Source organism: Setaria viridis, chromosome 7, assembly GCF_005286985.2.
Source record: "Setaria viridis chromosome 7, Setaria_viridis_v4.0, whole genome shotgun sequence".
NCBI classification, from domain to species: domain Eukaryota; kingdom Viridiplantae; phylum Streptophyta; class Magnoliopsida; order Poales; family Poaceae; genus Setaria; species Setaria viridis.
In genome coordinates this window covers 28977213-28991371 of record NC_048269.2, presented here as the reverse complement: position 1 = coordinate 28991371, position 14159 = coordinate 28977213, and the positions used below count along the sequence as shown (strand labels likewise).

The 14159-nt window shown below is 43.6% G+C and overlaps 2 protein-coding genes across 6 annotated transcripts; both read left to right on the top strand.

Annotated features, from left to right (window-relative positions):
• The first annotated feature begins 914 nt into the window (after window positions 1–914).
• LOC117865487 (uncharacterized) lies at window positions 915–4492 on the top strand. Of its 5 annotated transcripts, none has more exons than XM_034749702.2 (6): window positions 915–1128; window positions 1792–1812; window positions 2201–2277; window positions 2375–2479; window positions 2654–2803; window positions 3152–4492. In XM_034749702.2, the coding sequence occupies exons 3-6, from the start codon at window positions 2275–2277 to the stop codon at window positions 4061–4063; spliced, it is 1170 nt and encodes a 389-aa protein (XP_034605593.1). In that variant the 5' UTR covers window positions 915–1128; window positions 1792–1812; window positions 2201–2274; the 3' UTR covers window positions 4064–4492. The 5 variants fall into 5 exon arrangements, with proteins under 5 accessions (XP_034605593.1, XP_034605591.1, XP_034605594.1 ...); XM_034749700.2 differs by having other exon boundaries at window positions 1792–1902; XM_034749703.2 differs by lacking the exon at window positions 1792–1812 and having other exon boundaries at window positions 2178–2277.
• A 3882-nt stretch (window positions 4493–8374) lies between these two features.
• On the top strand, window positions 8375–12616 carry LOC117865463 (UDP-N-acetylglucosamine diphosphorylase 1). The gene is made up of 15 exons (XM_034749675.2): window positions 8375–8741; window positions 9359–9413; window positions 9504–9655; window positions 9749–9788; window positions 10149–10238; window positions 10324–10436; window positions 10561–10635; window positions 10830–10869; window positions 10957–11039; window positions 11116–11193; window positions 11286–11429; window positions 11522–11589; window positions 11872–11986; window positions 12077–12233; window positions 12343–12616. Exons 1-15 carry the CDS (start codon window positions 8568–8570, stop codon window positions 12438–12440), a joined length of 1482 nt encoding a protein of 493 aa, XP_034605566.1. The 5' UTR covers window positions 8375–8567; the 3' UTR covers window positions 12441–12616.
• The last annotated feature ends 1543 nt before the right edge of the window (window positions 12617–14159 follow it).

Sequence of the window (14159 nt, the reverse complement as noted above, 5' to 3'; positions counted from 1 at the left end):
CATGTGGGGAAAGTGGGGTCTAATGACCCCGCTCAAGTCGACATCTGTTCATCTCCCTCGATTAGCCATGCCACTAATAAAGCTGGGAGCTACAGAGAAACGGTTTCCTCCATAGTACATTCATGTTGCTATCTGCCATTGTGATGCTCCCTCTCTTTCTGATTGACTTCTCTGCCCTTCAGAGTCTCAGGGACCCTTGCTACCTCACTCAGTCTGAATTAGTGGATGTGACACGATTCACGGACCCCAGGTTAGCTTAATCTGCTTGGTTGTTGCTCATCCCATCTGCCTCTGCCAAACTTGTAACTGCGACTTTTATATCAGTCTGGAATGGTCGTCAAGGATGCAGGCGCTGATTTTGTGAAGGATGAGGCCAATAATTGGGGCAACCAAGAGGAGTGGCACACTGGCACTTGGCACCAGAATACCTTTCGCTGGGGTATCTTCATCCGTACGGCGATTGATGTGACCTAGACCTCAACTGCAGAATCGGGCAAGGTTGTACTCAGTACAGAGTGAGTGCTAGCCCAGTAGAGTACTTGACTGCTAGTAACGCTGCAAAGCTGCAAACACCATGCAGTTCGATGCAGAAACATCGTTGACTGAACTCTTAACCTTCAGACTAGATCATCACCACCCAGAAAAGCAGGAAAACAAGAAACAAAAAGTGATTGGGAAAGAATTCTGATTGGGAAAGAATTCTTTCTGGAGCAAGCTAATGAGTGCTTTTGCAGTTGTCCTGCCTGGTTTACACGTGATTAGCAAGAAAACGAGAGAGCACAAGGAAGGAGAAAAAAAATGGTCAGCCGTGCCTGTGCAAGAGATTAATGTTGCAAGGAGCCAAGGACGGTGTCACAGTCAGCACATGACACCACCACCGCGCAGCACCTCATCGTATCTTGAGGAGCAGACAAAAGTCGCGGGCTCGCGGCGGCATCAGGGCACTGGGCGCGGGTAAAAGAAAGCTGCTGCCTTTCCTCCTGCTCCTTCCTAGTGCGTGGAGGTGGAGCAGTGGGAGCAACAGCTACCTTGCCGTGTCCTCCTCTCCCTCCTCTCTCCTCCTGTCGGCGGCAATCTCCGCGGAAGCCGAGCTCCATGGCCGCCGCAGCCAGGCCGTAGCGCCGGCCGGTGAGTTCTTTCTTGCTCCGGCTCCTCGTTTCTTGCTGGCGCGTGCTGCTACTTCGAGCCGGTGTGCGTGTAATAAAGCTTGTATTTTAGCTGATTTTTTATGCGCTATACTGGGGCTTTTTGGGTTTCAGAAAAAAAAAATAGAGTTTGGATTGTAAAGGAACATGGGCGGGTTCTTGGTTATATTATGTGATTGTTATCGGTGGCTTCTGTACTGCTTGATTTGTTGATATATATGCGTCAGAGTTTGGATCTGGAAGCAGAAATTGTGGGAAAACCAAAAAGATATGTACTTGAGAGTGCGTGCGTGGCTTGGTCCAGTAGTTCAGTTAAATAGCTCCAGACTAGGATTCCTACTTGAAAACGGCTTTGTGCATCCTAGGTTGATGCAGCAGCCGGGATAATCTTATTCCGTTATCTAAAATAAAAAGTATTCCTAATTATTTTAAGTTGCTGCACGTACAACGCCATGCTAATGTGCTTTTCCGACAGTCAGAATGCTAGACAAACTCATGAAAAAGGTGCCTTTCAGTTAGGCTCTTTTTTGTTAACTAGGGTATTTAGCGCTTATTTAGAAATTTGCTCAGTTAATCTTCAAAGAACTTGCTAGATAGGTTATAAAAGATTTAACCCTCATAGTTTTGAGTGTTTTGGTTTTTGTAGAATCTAAGATTATACGGGGAGGTGGGTCCATTCTTCTATGAAGTTCTGTTGCTCGCTGCTAACATGAGCATAATAGGTTGTCTCTTTCTGAAGCTGAATTGGTGAATTGAAGTAAGGATGGATTAATATAATTTCAGTTGCTCTCGTTCATTTTGAGCCATGCAGTAACTTCTAAGTAGTGCTTAAGTGCTCCATGGGAGTGTGCCCTTGTTCCATTTGTTTTTTTTAGCGCAACACATGAGGCGGCGCATTTCATTAAAGTACATAAATATTGATCACACTAAGCCATTTTGCAATGTGCACTAGGCATATATGCCCTTAATAACATACATAAAGTTTCCTTGCGTGACTTAGTAAACCATTCATTGTCTCTCTGAGCTAAACAGGATCTTCTGCTGTTCTAAACCAGGCATAGTTATTGATCTTGTGAGGGCTCTCATTCTATAACTCAAAGTGAGATTGTCCTTGCAAAACCCAAATGCCATGGTATATAAATTTGAAACTCTTTTCTTTTGTTTCTCTTTTACATGGCTGTCCTATTTGACAGTATTGTTTAAAGTTCCACTTGCTGCTACCTGCTTAGGCTGATGGCAAGTACGAGCCTGCTGGAGAGGGGTTACCTGACGGTTGGTTGAAAGAATGCAGACCTAGAAAGAATCGAAATGGATCTAGAATCAAGGGTGACATGGTAAATTGTAGTTATCCTGATTCAATTGTGAAAATGTCTAACTGACAAGTTTCTTTTGACCTTGTTTTTCTAACATGTTTATCTCCTACTTTTTTATGGTTTCATTCTGATGCCCGAATTTCTATATAGCTATTTGTTCTGTGACTGTAACTGATCGATTCATTTTATCTACAGTTCTATATTGACCCAGTCAATGGATATGAATTTCGCTCTCTTAAGGATGTGTACCGCTATCTTGAATCTGGAGACATCAGTCAATGTGTTACATTGCCAAACAAGAGAAAAATTGAGGACCTGCATACTGCAGGGGACCAATCTGATCATGTAAGTTGTTTCTTTGAGCTTTGACCCGCATCTGTGTTTCTCCTTGTTAGCTACAATGTTGGATTTTTTTGGAACGAAACTACAATATTGGATTGACATGGTGATGCAAATCACCACGAAGTTTTATTTGAGGTAGTATGAATTTCAGATTTCCTATATGCACTTAAACACAAACATTGTTCCATGATAGTTGAAGTACGATGCATCTTATGTTGACGTAGGCATCATGCTAAATTATTACACTGCTGCTGTGCTTTGATTTTTGTATTCTAACTGAGTGAATTAGAAGGATTTTTTCTTGTTGGCTGTTACTTACCCAACTGATGATCTTTGTTTTGTAAAATTCAGACAGGGAAACCATCAGATCACACACAACCGGATACTGATGTTGAGTCCAATGAATATCATATACCAAGAGGTACGAACACACTGAGAAATGTCCAAAGGGAAGCTGTTCGAGTTGAAGCTTCAGAGTCCGAGAGCATCCAATCAGGCTTGATAGAACACACTCCAGGAAAAGCTGAATCTGTTACTAGGACAGGAGCGAATGCGGAGCAGAGACCCAAGGAAAAGAAACGCAAAACTAAACCTGTCAAAGGGATTGCTACACCTCTTCGATCATCACCTCGTTTAGCTGCACTGAAGATTAGCCAGGAAGCAAACAATAGTGCGCCAAGAGATGAACTTATCAGCACAAATTCAGACATCACCAATCAGTCACAACCAAAGCAAGCCCAGAAACCTAGGCGAAAGTCTAATTCCTCTGTACTTCCTGAGAGGAAAGATGAAAGCTCCTCAGAAAAGTTTGAAGACAAGTACCCTTCAGTTCCCAATCAAGTTCAAGGAGCATCAGTCCCTAACTCTTCAGGAGATGCTGCATGCCAGAATGCACCAGCTGGGGCACCTGTTCTGCCACAACAAATTGGACAAGGTGGAACATCTGATAATAATATGCCTGGATCAGCCCTGTCATCGCTATTTCGACATGTCTGGTCAGACCCATGCCTTGTGTTTGCGTTCAGGACTCTGATGGGTGATATCCCTGTTCTAAATGACACTCTAGCATATCGATCTTCAGCTTATGATGGAAACAGAAGCTACTTTCTTCCACCACAGAATCTGAATAAAGGGGCGGCACCCAACTGGTCCTCTTCGGCTTATGATGGTAACAGAAACCACACACAAGTCGATCATGTTAGTCTCTCAGTGCCAAGGCCATCAGATAAGTTCTACGGCAGTGGTTGGTTCCCTCCGCAGTGAATTCCATCTGGGGAATATGAAACAGAGTTCTTACCTTGCCATCTCATGTCCTAATTGTAGTCTTCTTAGCGCTATTTGTTAGGGATCTCGACAAGCATGCACGTTGGAAACAAGGCTGCAGCTTGTAACTGTGTAGGGGATCCATCACTAATAACGTAATATAGCTGCCGCATGCTTCCTTGTGCTCATGGGATCAGTCTAATTCACAGGAAGCAAAAGGCAAAAGCATTCGCTACTTTCTTTTGTTTGTATTATTGTAGTAATAATGTGATCATGTATTCACTTCTAGTATCGTTAGAGCAGACTTGATATGCTCGTAGTGCTAATGCCCCTCCCTGAATTTGTGGTTGGGGTTGTAGTATGTCTGAGACCAGACACTCCAGTGTATTACTTTTGATGTGCATTGCAGCATTGGACTCAGTTCATGTAGAGATTTGGCTCCTGACTTACTGTTTTTTTTTTAGGAAACCCTGACTGCTTTTTTGGGGAGATCCTGACTGACTTTTTTTTTTGAGAAAATCCTGGCTCGCTGCTTTTTCTGGGAGATCCTAACTTACCGCTTTGAGTTTCTCTATTGACTTGAGTAGGATTGCAGGAAATGCTATGTTGATGTGTACTCTCTTCATTGATTCTTGAAGTACTTGAGTGTGGTTGCCAGCTCTGCTTGTTCTTTGTTTGGGTTACCACACTGTGGTTGGGTTATAACTGGTGATGCCTCCATCAGTTGTTGGGAGATGCATTGGATGCCATGAAAAGTACTCAAGTACAGATCACCGGTCTTATATCTGCTTGCTTGTGGTCCTTGAACTATTTTCAGAACAGTGATAAGACACACCTAAAGAATTTGCTGTTCCGAGAGGCCCACGCACTGACCTGTTATGCTAGGGCTCAACATTTCCTTGTGAATTTGACGTGCTGCCCTTTTTAAAATTCTTTTTTTGCCCTTTAACCTGCAACCTTTTAAAATTTGGCAGGCTGTCTGATGGCCTTGGGCTCTATCATCTATAAAAGCGCCCGGCTAGTGCAAACAAAGCTCTGATTGGGCCTCCAAATGGAGGTATGCAGATAGAAAGTTGGTCAATGATTGCTTGTCACTCTGAAGCTGCAGATGCCATAACAAGCTGAAGATTCGGCCTGGTAATCTGAACCCATGCTGTTTCATGATGAGATGCAACTTTTAACATAATAATGTTGGCCTAACCCACAGCATTAGGATATAATAATGTCCTAAGGCTCATCAACAAGAAGAATACTCTTGGTCTCTTGGATGGTATAGTAATACGTCTCTCAAAAAGAAAGAAAGAAAGAAAGAAAGAAAAGGAGTAATACGTGTGGTACATGCAAAGCCAAAAGACTTTTGCTAGCAACTGGACATTTGTTGTTAGTTGCTCTAGGTCAGCTGTCAAATTTTCACCTAACATTTATTCTTTTCTTCTAAATTCTGTTTTGTTATACGTGCTAATATAGATAAATTTGTAAGATGCTTCCCATTCCTTGGTTTTCTGGCACACCGACAAAATTGGTTTATTTTCTACGGATTCTTTTTTCGTGGCATGCGAAACTGCTGTTATGCAGTGCAGAATTGGCCCCAATTTCACAAGAAAGGGACCGGACGATGCACTGAAAACTGATCAGCACTAATAAAGATCCAACAAAGAAATTTTTTGATTCTGTTCAAGTAACTAGATATAGGTTGGACTTATCATGACAATTTGGATAAAGAAAGTTTCCACGTTTCACTAGCTTCTATACAAAATTTTAGACTTGAAAAGACTAACATGGATGGATAGTGGTGGTTGGGAGTTAGAGACCAAGTTCATGCCTATCTGCGCGCGCGCGCGCGCACACACAAGCATTCCTTTCAGCTCTTCCTAAAAGGTGCTAACCGAATCCTAACCATAACATAACGTCAAATTAACCGCCAACAGCAAGGTCCTCTTCTCTTGTTCAGAGGTCAAGTTCGTTGCAACCGAAGGTCCTTGCACGAGAGCGACTCCAGACCTATGAGTGAATGAATGAACGAACCGAAACAAACAGTGATGAGTTAACGAGTCAGAGTCAGTACAGCAGTGGCCACTACTGCACAATGCAATCGCTGAAGCCGATTAGGAGCACCAGAAGCCAAAAGCTTTATTCTAAACTTTGCGATGATAAGGCCGACAAATCCGGTGTTTTTTGTGGTCCATGGTCACTAAAATAATGATGAACTCAATGATAGTATGGCACTGAAAAAAACTAACATCTTCAGTATCGTTCTTCAGAAGTCGTGTGATAAAGATGCAGGAGAATACGTCTCGTGAGGTTCTGCTGGTACATATGCTTGCGTGCCTGCAGAGCAACAACAGCCAAAGCCTGAACATTTCAGTGCCTTTTCTTCCCGAGACCGATCCGATCCCATGCACGCTGCGTCGCCTGATCTGTGATGTGAAAATCTTGCCGTGTCTGCTACACTACCGGCTGGTTGGTGCTCGCCAGTGCGGCTGCATCTCATCCAATCTCATCTCCCGTTCAGTGACTGACAGGTAGCTCCTTTTCGATGAGCAGAAACATTCAGCAATGCTCTCCCCACTTGATGAAGACCTGCGAGCTCGAGAACTAGGGACATGTCACCAAACCACGACGATCATCGGTTGATACGGTTGGTGCCTCCATCAGCAATGCTCACAAATCAAAAGAGATGTTAAAGGTGTTTGTTTGAACTCTCCAACTAATAAATCACACATTATGCAGACATGCAGTAATGCAGATGTAGGTAGTACGTCAGCCTGCAGCTTTCTTTTGATCCATCCTTGTGTTTGTTCATGTTTACACATCATGGATTTTGGGGTGGTGTTGAGTGAGAAGCAAGTTTTTCTTTTCATTCAAGAGAGGAGGAAGAAATATGTCTGGAAATGGCAACCGACAAAAGATCGGTGAAAAGAGAAGCTGTAAAAAAGCTAGCACTGCCTAGTGGGTCAATCAACCAGAGGGAAATAAAAGACAAGAAAAAAATGATGCTTCCTCCCTGGGTTAGAATTCAGAACTATGAAACGGCTTGGAAGGCAAGCTTTTGATCATTCGGCAGATTGGTGTCGGTGATCTGCTGCAGCTTGATCTGCCGGCACCTTTTCTTCAGTTCCATGTACTGAAGTAACTGAAGTGTTACATCATAAACACGCCATGCTGTGGAGAAAGCTACAGGGTTTGATCATTGAAATGTCCAATGGATGCTCCTGTGGTTAATTCCTTCACCATGCTGAATTCGAGACAGTGAGAAGTTTTGTAAAAAGGGGCAATTTGTGTCGAGTGAAATTAAAAAAAAATACTGTCGTCCACGCATCGAGAAATGAACTGAGCCGTAGTGGTAATTGCCAGGTACAGCGGTACCTATATTTCTCCATGAATGGAAGTTTTGTTGTTGCTGGCGCTAGGCAGACAGCCATGTAAATGCAGACGTGGACGATGCGAGCATGAATGCAAGTTTACTGATCCGAACTCCCAACTGGGAGAGGTAGGTCTGGCCATGAAGAGGAGCCTGCAGACGACGCGTCAGGGAGTCATGCTCGTGTCGCGCAGATCATCAGGTGGCAAGCATTCAGATAGGGGCCATAAAAAAAGAAGAATCGCCAGAGAAACCCAGAGCAGTGTTGTACTGCACATGCTCCATGCCTGATGCTTCCACCATTGGAGCAACTGTCCAAGGACTGCTTCATGGTGAATTGGTGATACACTGTCCCATGTTGCTGCATCTATTGCTACTCCTATCTCTTGCAAGGACATGGGGTGGAGATTAGGTGCCCTCTAATGACCCCTCCGTGTCAGTCAGACAGTGGGTTGGGTGGGTGGGTGGGTGGGTAGGTGATGCTTTATCCTCTGCATCATGTGATTAGATGATTAAGAAAGCCAGGAACAGAAGGGGCCTGAAATGGGCAGGCACTGTTAACGAGATGGATGTTCTTCGTTTAGCCATCCTTGGTCCTTGCTCCGGGAGTCACAAAGCCTTTGTTTCTGTTTTGATACCTGAATTTGCAAAAGTTACTATAGTTTTAAACCATATTTTAGCCTGAATTCTTCTTCTGAAGATCCACCGCAATGCCAAATTGAACCTGCAGAAAATGAATGAGGAACTGGTTGGTACTTAAGAAGGGATTACAATCTTGACCAATATATAAACATATCCATACAGGAGATGACAGGATTAGATTTTTTGCTGGAGGAACAGTCCAACTGCGGTTGCTGTAATCTGCTCGCGTCCAAATTAATCCAGAGGGATGAGAAAGAGAGTGAGGCTGACACATGCACAGGGATCACGCGCGGTATATAAACGCGCCGCGCAGGCGGCCCACCCACCGGCGATCCGAGAACAATCCGTCGTCCGAGTTGGCATCTTTGGCCAAATCAGTATCATTGCCCAATCACAGATCTCTTCTCTCCCTCTCTAATCTCTCTCTCCTCCTCCCTCTCATCTCCCACTACCTGCTCCTGCTGCTTTGCTTGTGCGCTTCGAGGGAAGAGAGGAGACGAGATGAAGGAGGAGATGGTGGTGGGCTTGTCGGCGCCGGGGCCGGTGGGGAGGTGGGGCGCCGCGCCGCCGCAGGCGCTGCTGGAGAGGATGAAGGACTACGGCCAGGAGGGCGCCTTCGCGCTCTGGGACGATCTCTCGCCCGAGGACCGGGAGCTCCTCGTCCGGGACATCGAGGTGAGCAACAATGCGCGGTGGTACGGCCTGTGCCGGGGCCAGGATTTCGCGTTCCGCGGGAATGATTTGGTTTTTAGTTGGAATTTCGCGTCCAGGTCTGTTCTTGCGTTGGAATTATCGGTGCGGATGTTGCTTTGAGTTCGGTTGGTGATGAAATCTTCTTCCCCCCATCGTCGAGTTCGCGCATGAAACTTAATTTTGTTGTTTCTTATACTAGTTAAAATGACCATTTCTGCATAAATCTTTTATTCTGAGGTAGGAATTCTGCGCAACGGCTTGCCCTGAGTTGGAATTCTGCATATGGATTTCGTTCTAAGCTGGAGTTCTTGACGATTATTTTACATGATCTGAATTTCAGTAGTTAAGCTAAGATTTGTGGATGAGATAAATGTTTTACTGCAGTTTCAGTCTGTGTTTTTGGACATGTCCCAGTTCCCCCACCAATGGTTCCCATCGAATTTTCCATAAACTTTATTTCTTGGTCTATCAGTAGAAGGAAATCTGCAGCATTTTTTTTTTGGGGGGGGGGGGGGGGGGGGGGGGGGGGGGGGGGGGGGGGTGTTTAAGCTTACCACTCTGACAATTACCAATTCATAATGTCTACTGTATTTCTGCAGAGTATAGACCTTTCAAGGATCGATCGGATCATTCGACGCTCACTTGGATCACAAGGTGAGCGGTGGACGAATATTCATTGCTCCAATGTAGAAGGCTAGGTCACGTGTCAGTTATGTACTTATGTGGTGTTCATCCTAATCACAGGCATGCCGCTGCCTGCCGTGGAGCCCGTGCCGGAATCCAGTGTCTCCAAGGTGGAGGACAGGTCTCCGGAGGACAAAGAAAGATGGTGGAAGAAGGGGCTGAAAGCCATCTCGGAGGGGAAGCTGGCTGTTGTCCTTTTGGCCGGTGGTCAGGTACTCTGAATTCTGAAAAGTTTTGGTGTATCTATTTCTGCACTGAATCGAAAAATAATATCTTCATGGCATTTCCTCTAATGTTGTGCGCAGGGCACACGACTTGGAAGCTCAGATCCTAAGGGATGTTTCAGTAAGTTGGTTTAATCTGAATCCTTCTATGTTACATAACTACATATGACATATCTCACATGGGCAGTGTTATGGGCTTACCACCCCCCCCCCCACCCCCCCCCCCCTATTTTGGAACCATAGAGATGCATGATATTGCTGCTGCGAATTATTTTTTGCTCCATTGATATATTTTTTGGTCAATAGGACCACTGTATTTTCCCATGTTATCTACTTTATGCCATGGAATTTTATCAAAAGAGCAAAAATTGTATTTACTTCATCATCTTTGTTCATCCATTTTATGGTGCAATTAGCCTTTTCCTAAATTTTGAACTCCCATTGTGTTTAATGGATACCATAACTTGTGTTTTGTCCTCAGATATTGGACTTCCATCTGGAAAGTCACTTTTCCAACTCCAAGCTGAACGGATTTTGTGTGTTCAAAAGCTGGCTGCTCAATCTAGTGAAAGTAATAACTTTTAATGAGTACACTTTCAAGTTATTTGTATGTTGTTTGCTTTGATTGTCACCCTCAAATGGATAATAACTTGCAGGTCCGAGTAACACTGTGCCAATCCACTGGTATATAATGACAAGCCCCTTTACGGATGCTGCCACTCGCAAATTCTTTGAAACCCGTAGATATTTTGGCTTAGACGCTGACCAAGTAAGAGCTACAAAAATTTCTTTGTTGTGCTAAATATTCCATTGCTTTCAACAAAATGCACAAGACCTCCAATTCGTTAGTGCGAGCCTTGTTTCATGATTAGGCTTAAACCTTTTCTTGGCAGGTGACATTTTTCCAACAAGGCACACTTCCATGCATTTCTGCTGATGGTAGATTTATTATGGAGACACCATATAAGGTACAATCTTCTTCTACTTCTAAACTTTATTTTGAACTTGTACAGTCAGGAGTCACAAATTTGGTGTTTGCAATTAGATTTATGAGTTTGATTGCTGAATTCAAAATTTTGTTTTACAAAGTTGTTTTGATACTGAGTATTTTCCAACGCTAAGTTGTGACATCCTTATTGGCCATGCTTGTGCTGAAAACCAGGTAGCAAAGGCTCCTGATGGCAATGGTGGAGTTTATGCTGGTAATCCCTGTAAAAATGCAACATCAATCGTATCATTTTCTGAATAATCCTTTAATTTCTTAGTTTGACTAACATAACATCCCACAGCACTGAAGTCCAAAAAGTTGATGGAAGATATGGCTGCACGTGGTGTGAAATATGTAGATTGCTACGGAGTAGACAATGCACTGGTGAGCATGTGCATTTTGAGAGAAATCATTCTGTTTTACCTTCCTTTTCTTTTTCTGACTAGTGCCATGTTTATAGGTTCGTGTTGCAGATCCAACATTCTTAGGGTACTTCATTGACAAAGGTGTATCCTCTGCTGCTAAAGTGGTTAGGAAGGTACAGTCCAATACTTCTCATGCTTCATCGACAGGTGGGCTACCATTATCATAGCAAGGCACCTCATTGATAGTCAATTGAAAACTCAACAGGCTTATCCACAAGAGAACGTAGGGGTATTTGTTCAACGAGGTCGTGGTGGACCTCTCTCTGTGGTCGAGTACAGTGAAATGGATGCAGCTATGACTACTGAAATTAATCAATCAACAGGGCGCCTTCGCTATTGTTGGAGCAATGTATGATTATATCCTCTGCTTCTTGCTCCCCTTCCCTCCTTCCTCCCTCTAAAGTGTAACAGCTACTTATTTTCTCATTCTTCCTTTTGTAGATCTGCCTGCATATGTTCACTTTGGACTTTTTGAACCAAGTGGCAAACAGCCTTGAAAAGGACAGTGTGTGAGTATTCTCTAGCTTGCCTCCTTGACAAAATTTGCAAGGCTTCCATCAACAACAGAGTAGAAAACCACACTATTTATCTAGTTGCGAATGATGGCTTTTTAACTCTTTCATGAGAGAGTGGCAGACATGAAGCTCACGGCATTTTTATAGATTTTTACTTTGTGATTTTTAGTAATCTGTAAGACATGTCATGGGAAGTAATTTTACCTGGCAATGGCCAAGTCCGACGTACATTATATTTTCCTGTAGAACCTGACATTTGCAACATTTTATCGCCAGATATCATCTAGCTGAGAAGAAGATTCCTTCCATCCATGGGTATACAACAGGCCTGAAGCTTGAACAGTTTATATTCGATGCTTTCACTTACTCCCCATCCACAGCACTTTTTGAGGTTTTGATTTTCGACTAATCATGTATTACATGTTGTCTAATGATATTCTCATAAGAGCTGCAAACACTTATATATTTCTGAATTTTTCAGGTCATGCGGGAAGAGGAATTTGCACCAGTAAAGAATGCCAACGGCGCAACATATGACACCCCTGATAGTGCGAAACTCATGCTGCTCCGTCTCCATAGTAGATGGGTCGTCGCTGCTGGCGGCTTCTTGACACATTCTGTGCCCTTGTATATGACAGGTAATTTTTCTCCTGGTGCCTATATTCAGAAACTTAGCCGGGGCTTGCAAACAGCCAAACATAACTTAGTTCACTGATTATCTCTCACATTGATCGCTTTTGCTCATAGGCGTCGAAGTTTCTCCGCTTTCCTCCTACGCTGGAGAGAACCTGGAAGCAATCTGCCGTGGGCGAACATTCCATGCGCCAAGTGAGATATCGTTTTAGGTAGGGCTGTTCATGACAGCAAGAGCTGTGTAACTGCAAAGCGAATTTAAAGGATTGCAGGATGTGCATGTTCCCTTTCTAGGCAAGAGATGGGTGTGGATGGACAGGTTGTTGTATACTTGTATGTCATGTAATGTAGCCCTCGAATTCCGAATTCATCGTGAGTTTTCTCCCCATCCTCCTTGCAGTGCCAGTTCATGGCCAGGGATCTGCTGATCATTTTCAGGTCCCTGTTCGAAACAGGATGACCGTATATGTTTCACAGGCTGATCAACGCGTATGATAGGGTGGTATGTACAAATGGTCTCGAACTCTCTCGCGAACTGAGCATGAAAAACCACTCCTTTCTCCTCCTATCCCAAATCTCTCTCCCAAATCTCTCTCGTGAACTGAGCATGACAATCACTTCTTTCTCCTATCCTAAATCTTGCCCCAAAATTAAAGGTGGTTCATAGGTCTATGTGTGGGTAGAAAAAACTACGAGGAAAGTTGATTTTGTAATTCATTTTTATTTTTAATATTATCTATATAATTTCTGGTCTATTTTAATAGTTTAATTATAAAATTTTAGGGTAGTCATTGCATTTGTAGTCCAAACCCAACAACCTATATCAACCAACAATGTACACCTCACCCGTGCGGTTGGTACACTTGATGTCAGCCCACCTAAGACACTGCGCGGTATGTCCACTCAGTCCACTGACTTTGTCTATATATAACACTATCCCAGCCTCTAGTTCCCCATCTCTAAAGTCCGTTCATTGTTGAAGTAGCCTAGCGATGGCATCTGCCCTGAATTTTCCCGTCAAATCATCATGGGTCTCTGATGTCGCCATCGCCGCCTAGGTAATCTTTGCTAAGCTACAAATCACTTATTCCTCTTCTTGGCTTCTTCAAAATCACCATATTTGGCAATCTTATCTTGCCACATCCGCCGCCATTGCGGAATCTCTACATCACCGCAATCGATTGCCATGACCATATACGTTTCACGAGCTGATGAGCAATTTGCACAACATATATGATATGATGGCAGGTACAAATGGTCTCGAACTCTCTCGCGAACTGAGCATAAAAAACCACTCCTTTCTCCTCCTATCCCAATTCTCTCTCGCGAACTGAGCATGACAATCACTTCTTTCTCCTTCTATCCTAAATCTTGCCCCAAAATTAATGGCGGTTCATAGGTCTATGTGTGGGTCTTGATGTCTTCACCACCTAAAAAAACTACAAGGAAGAGTTGATGTCTATGTGTGGGTCTATTTTGTAATTCATTTTTATTTTTAATATTATCTATATAATTTATGGTATATTAATAGTTTAATTATAAAAGTCCAGGGTAGTCATTGCATTTGTAGTCCAAACCCAACAACCTATATCAACCAATAATGTACACCTCACCTGTGCGGTTGGTACACTTGATGTCAGCCCACCTAAGACACTGCGCGGTATGTCCACTCAGTCCACTGACTTTGTCTATATATAACACTATCCCAGCCTCTAGTTCCCCATCTCTAAAGTCCGTTCATTGTTGAAGTAGCCTAGCGATGGCATCTGCCCTGGATTTCCCCGTCAAATCATCATGGGTCTCTGATGTCGCCATCGCCGTCTAGGTAATCTTCGCTAAGCTACAAATCACCGATTCCTCTTCTTGGCTTCTTCAAAATCACCATATTTGTCAATCTTATCTTGCCACATCCGCCGCCATTGCGGAATCTC

What these genes read in the sequence shown, in the direction of transcription:
- LOC117865463 (XM_034749675.2), top strand. Translation starts at nt 8,568, where the DNA reads ATGAAGGAGGAGATGGTGGTGGGCTTGTCGGCGCCGGGGCCGGTGGGG. An exon ending in TTGGCTTAGACGCTGACCAA is followed by an intron (nt 10,437 to 10,560) that starts GTAAGAGCTACA and finishes TTTTCTTGGCAG; the next exon opens with GTGACATTTTTCCAACAAGG. An exon ending in TTATGGAGACACCATATAAG is followed by an intron (nt 10,636 to 10,829) that starts GTACAATCTTCT and finishes GCTGAAAACCAG; the next exon opens with GTAGCAAAGGCTCCTGATGG.
- LOC117865487 (XM_034749703.2), top strand. An exon ending in CTAGAATCAAGGGTGACATG is followed by an intron (nt 2,480 to 2,653) that starts GTAAATTGTAGT and finishes TTTTATCTACAG; the next exon opens with TTCTATATTGACCCAGTCAA. An exon ending in CAGGGGACCAATCTGATCAT is followed by an intron (nt 2,804 to 3,151) that starts GTAAGTTGTTTC and finishes TGTAAAATTCAG; the next exon opens with ACAGGGAAACCATCAGATCA.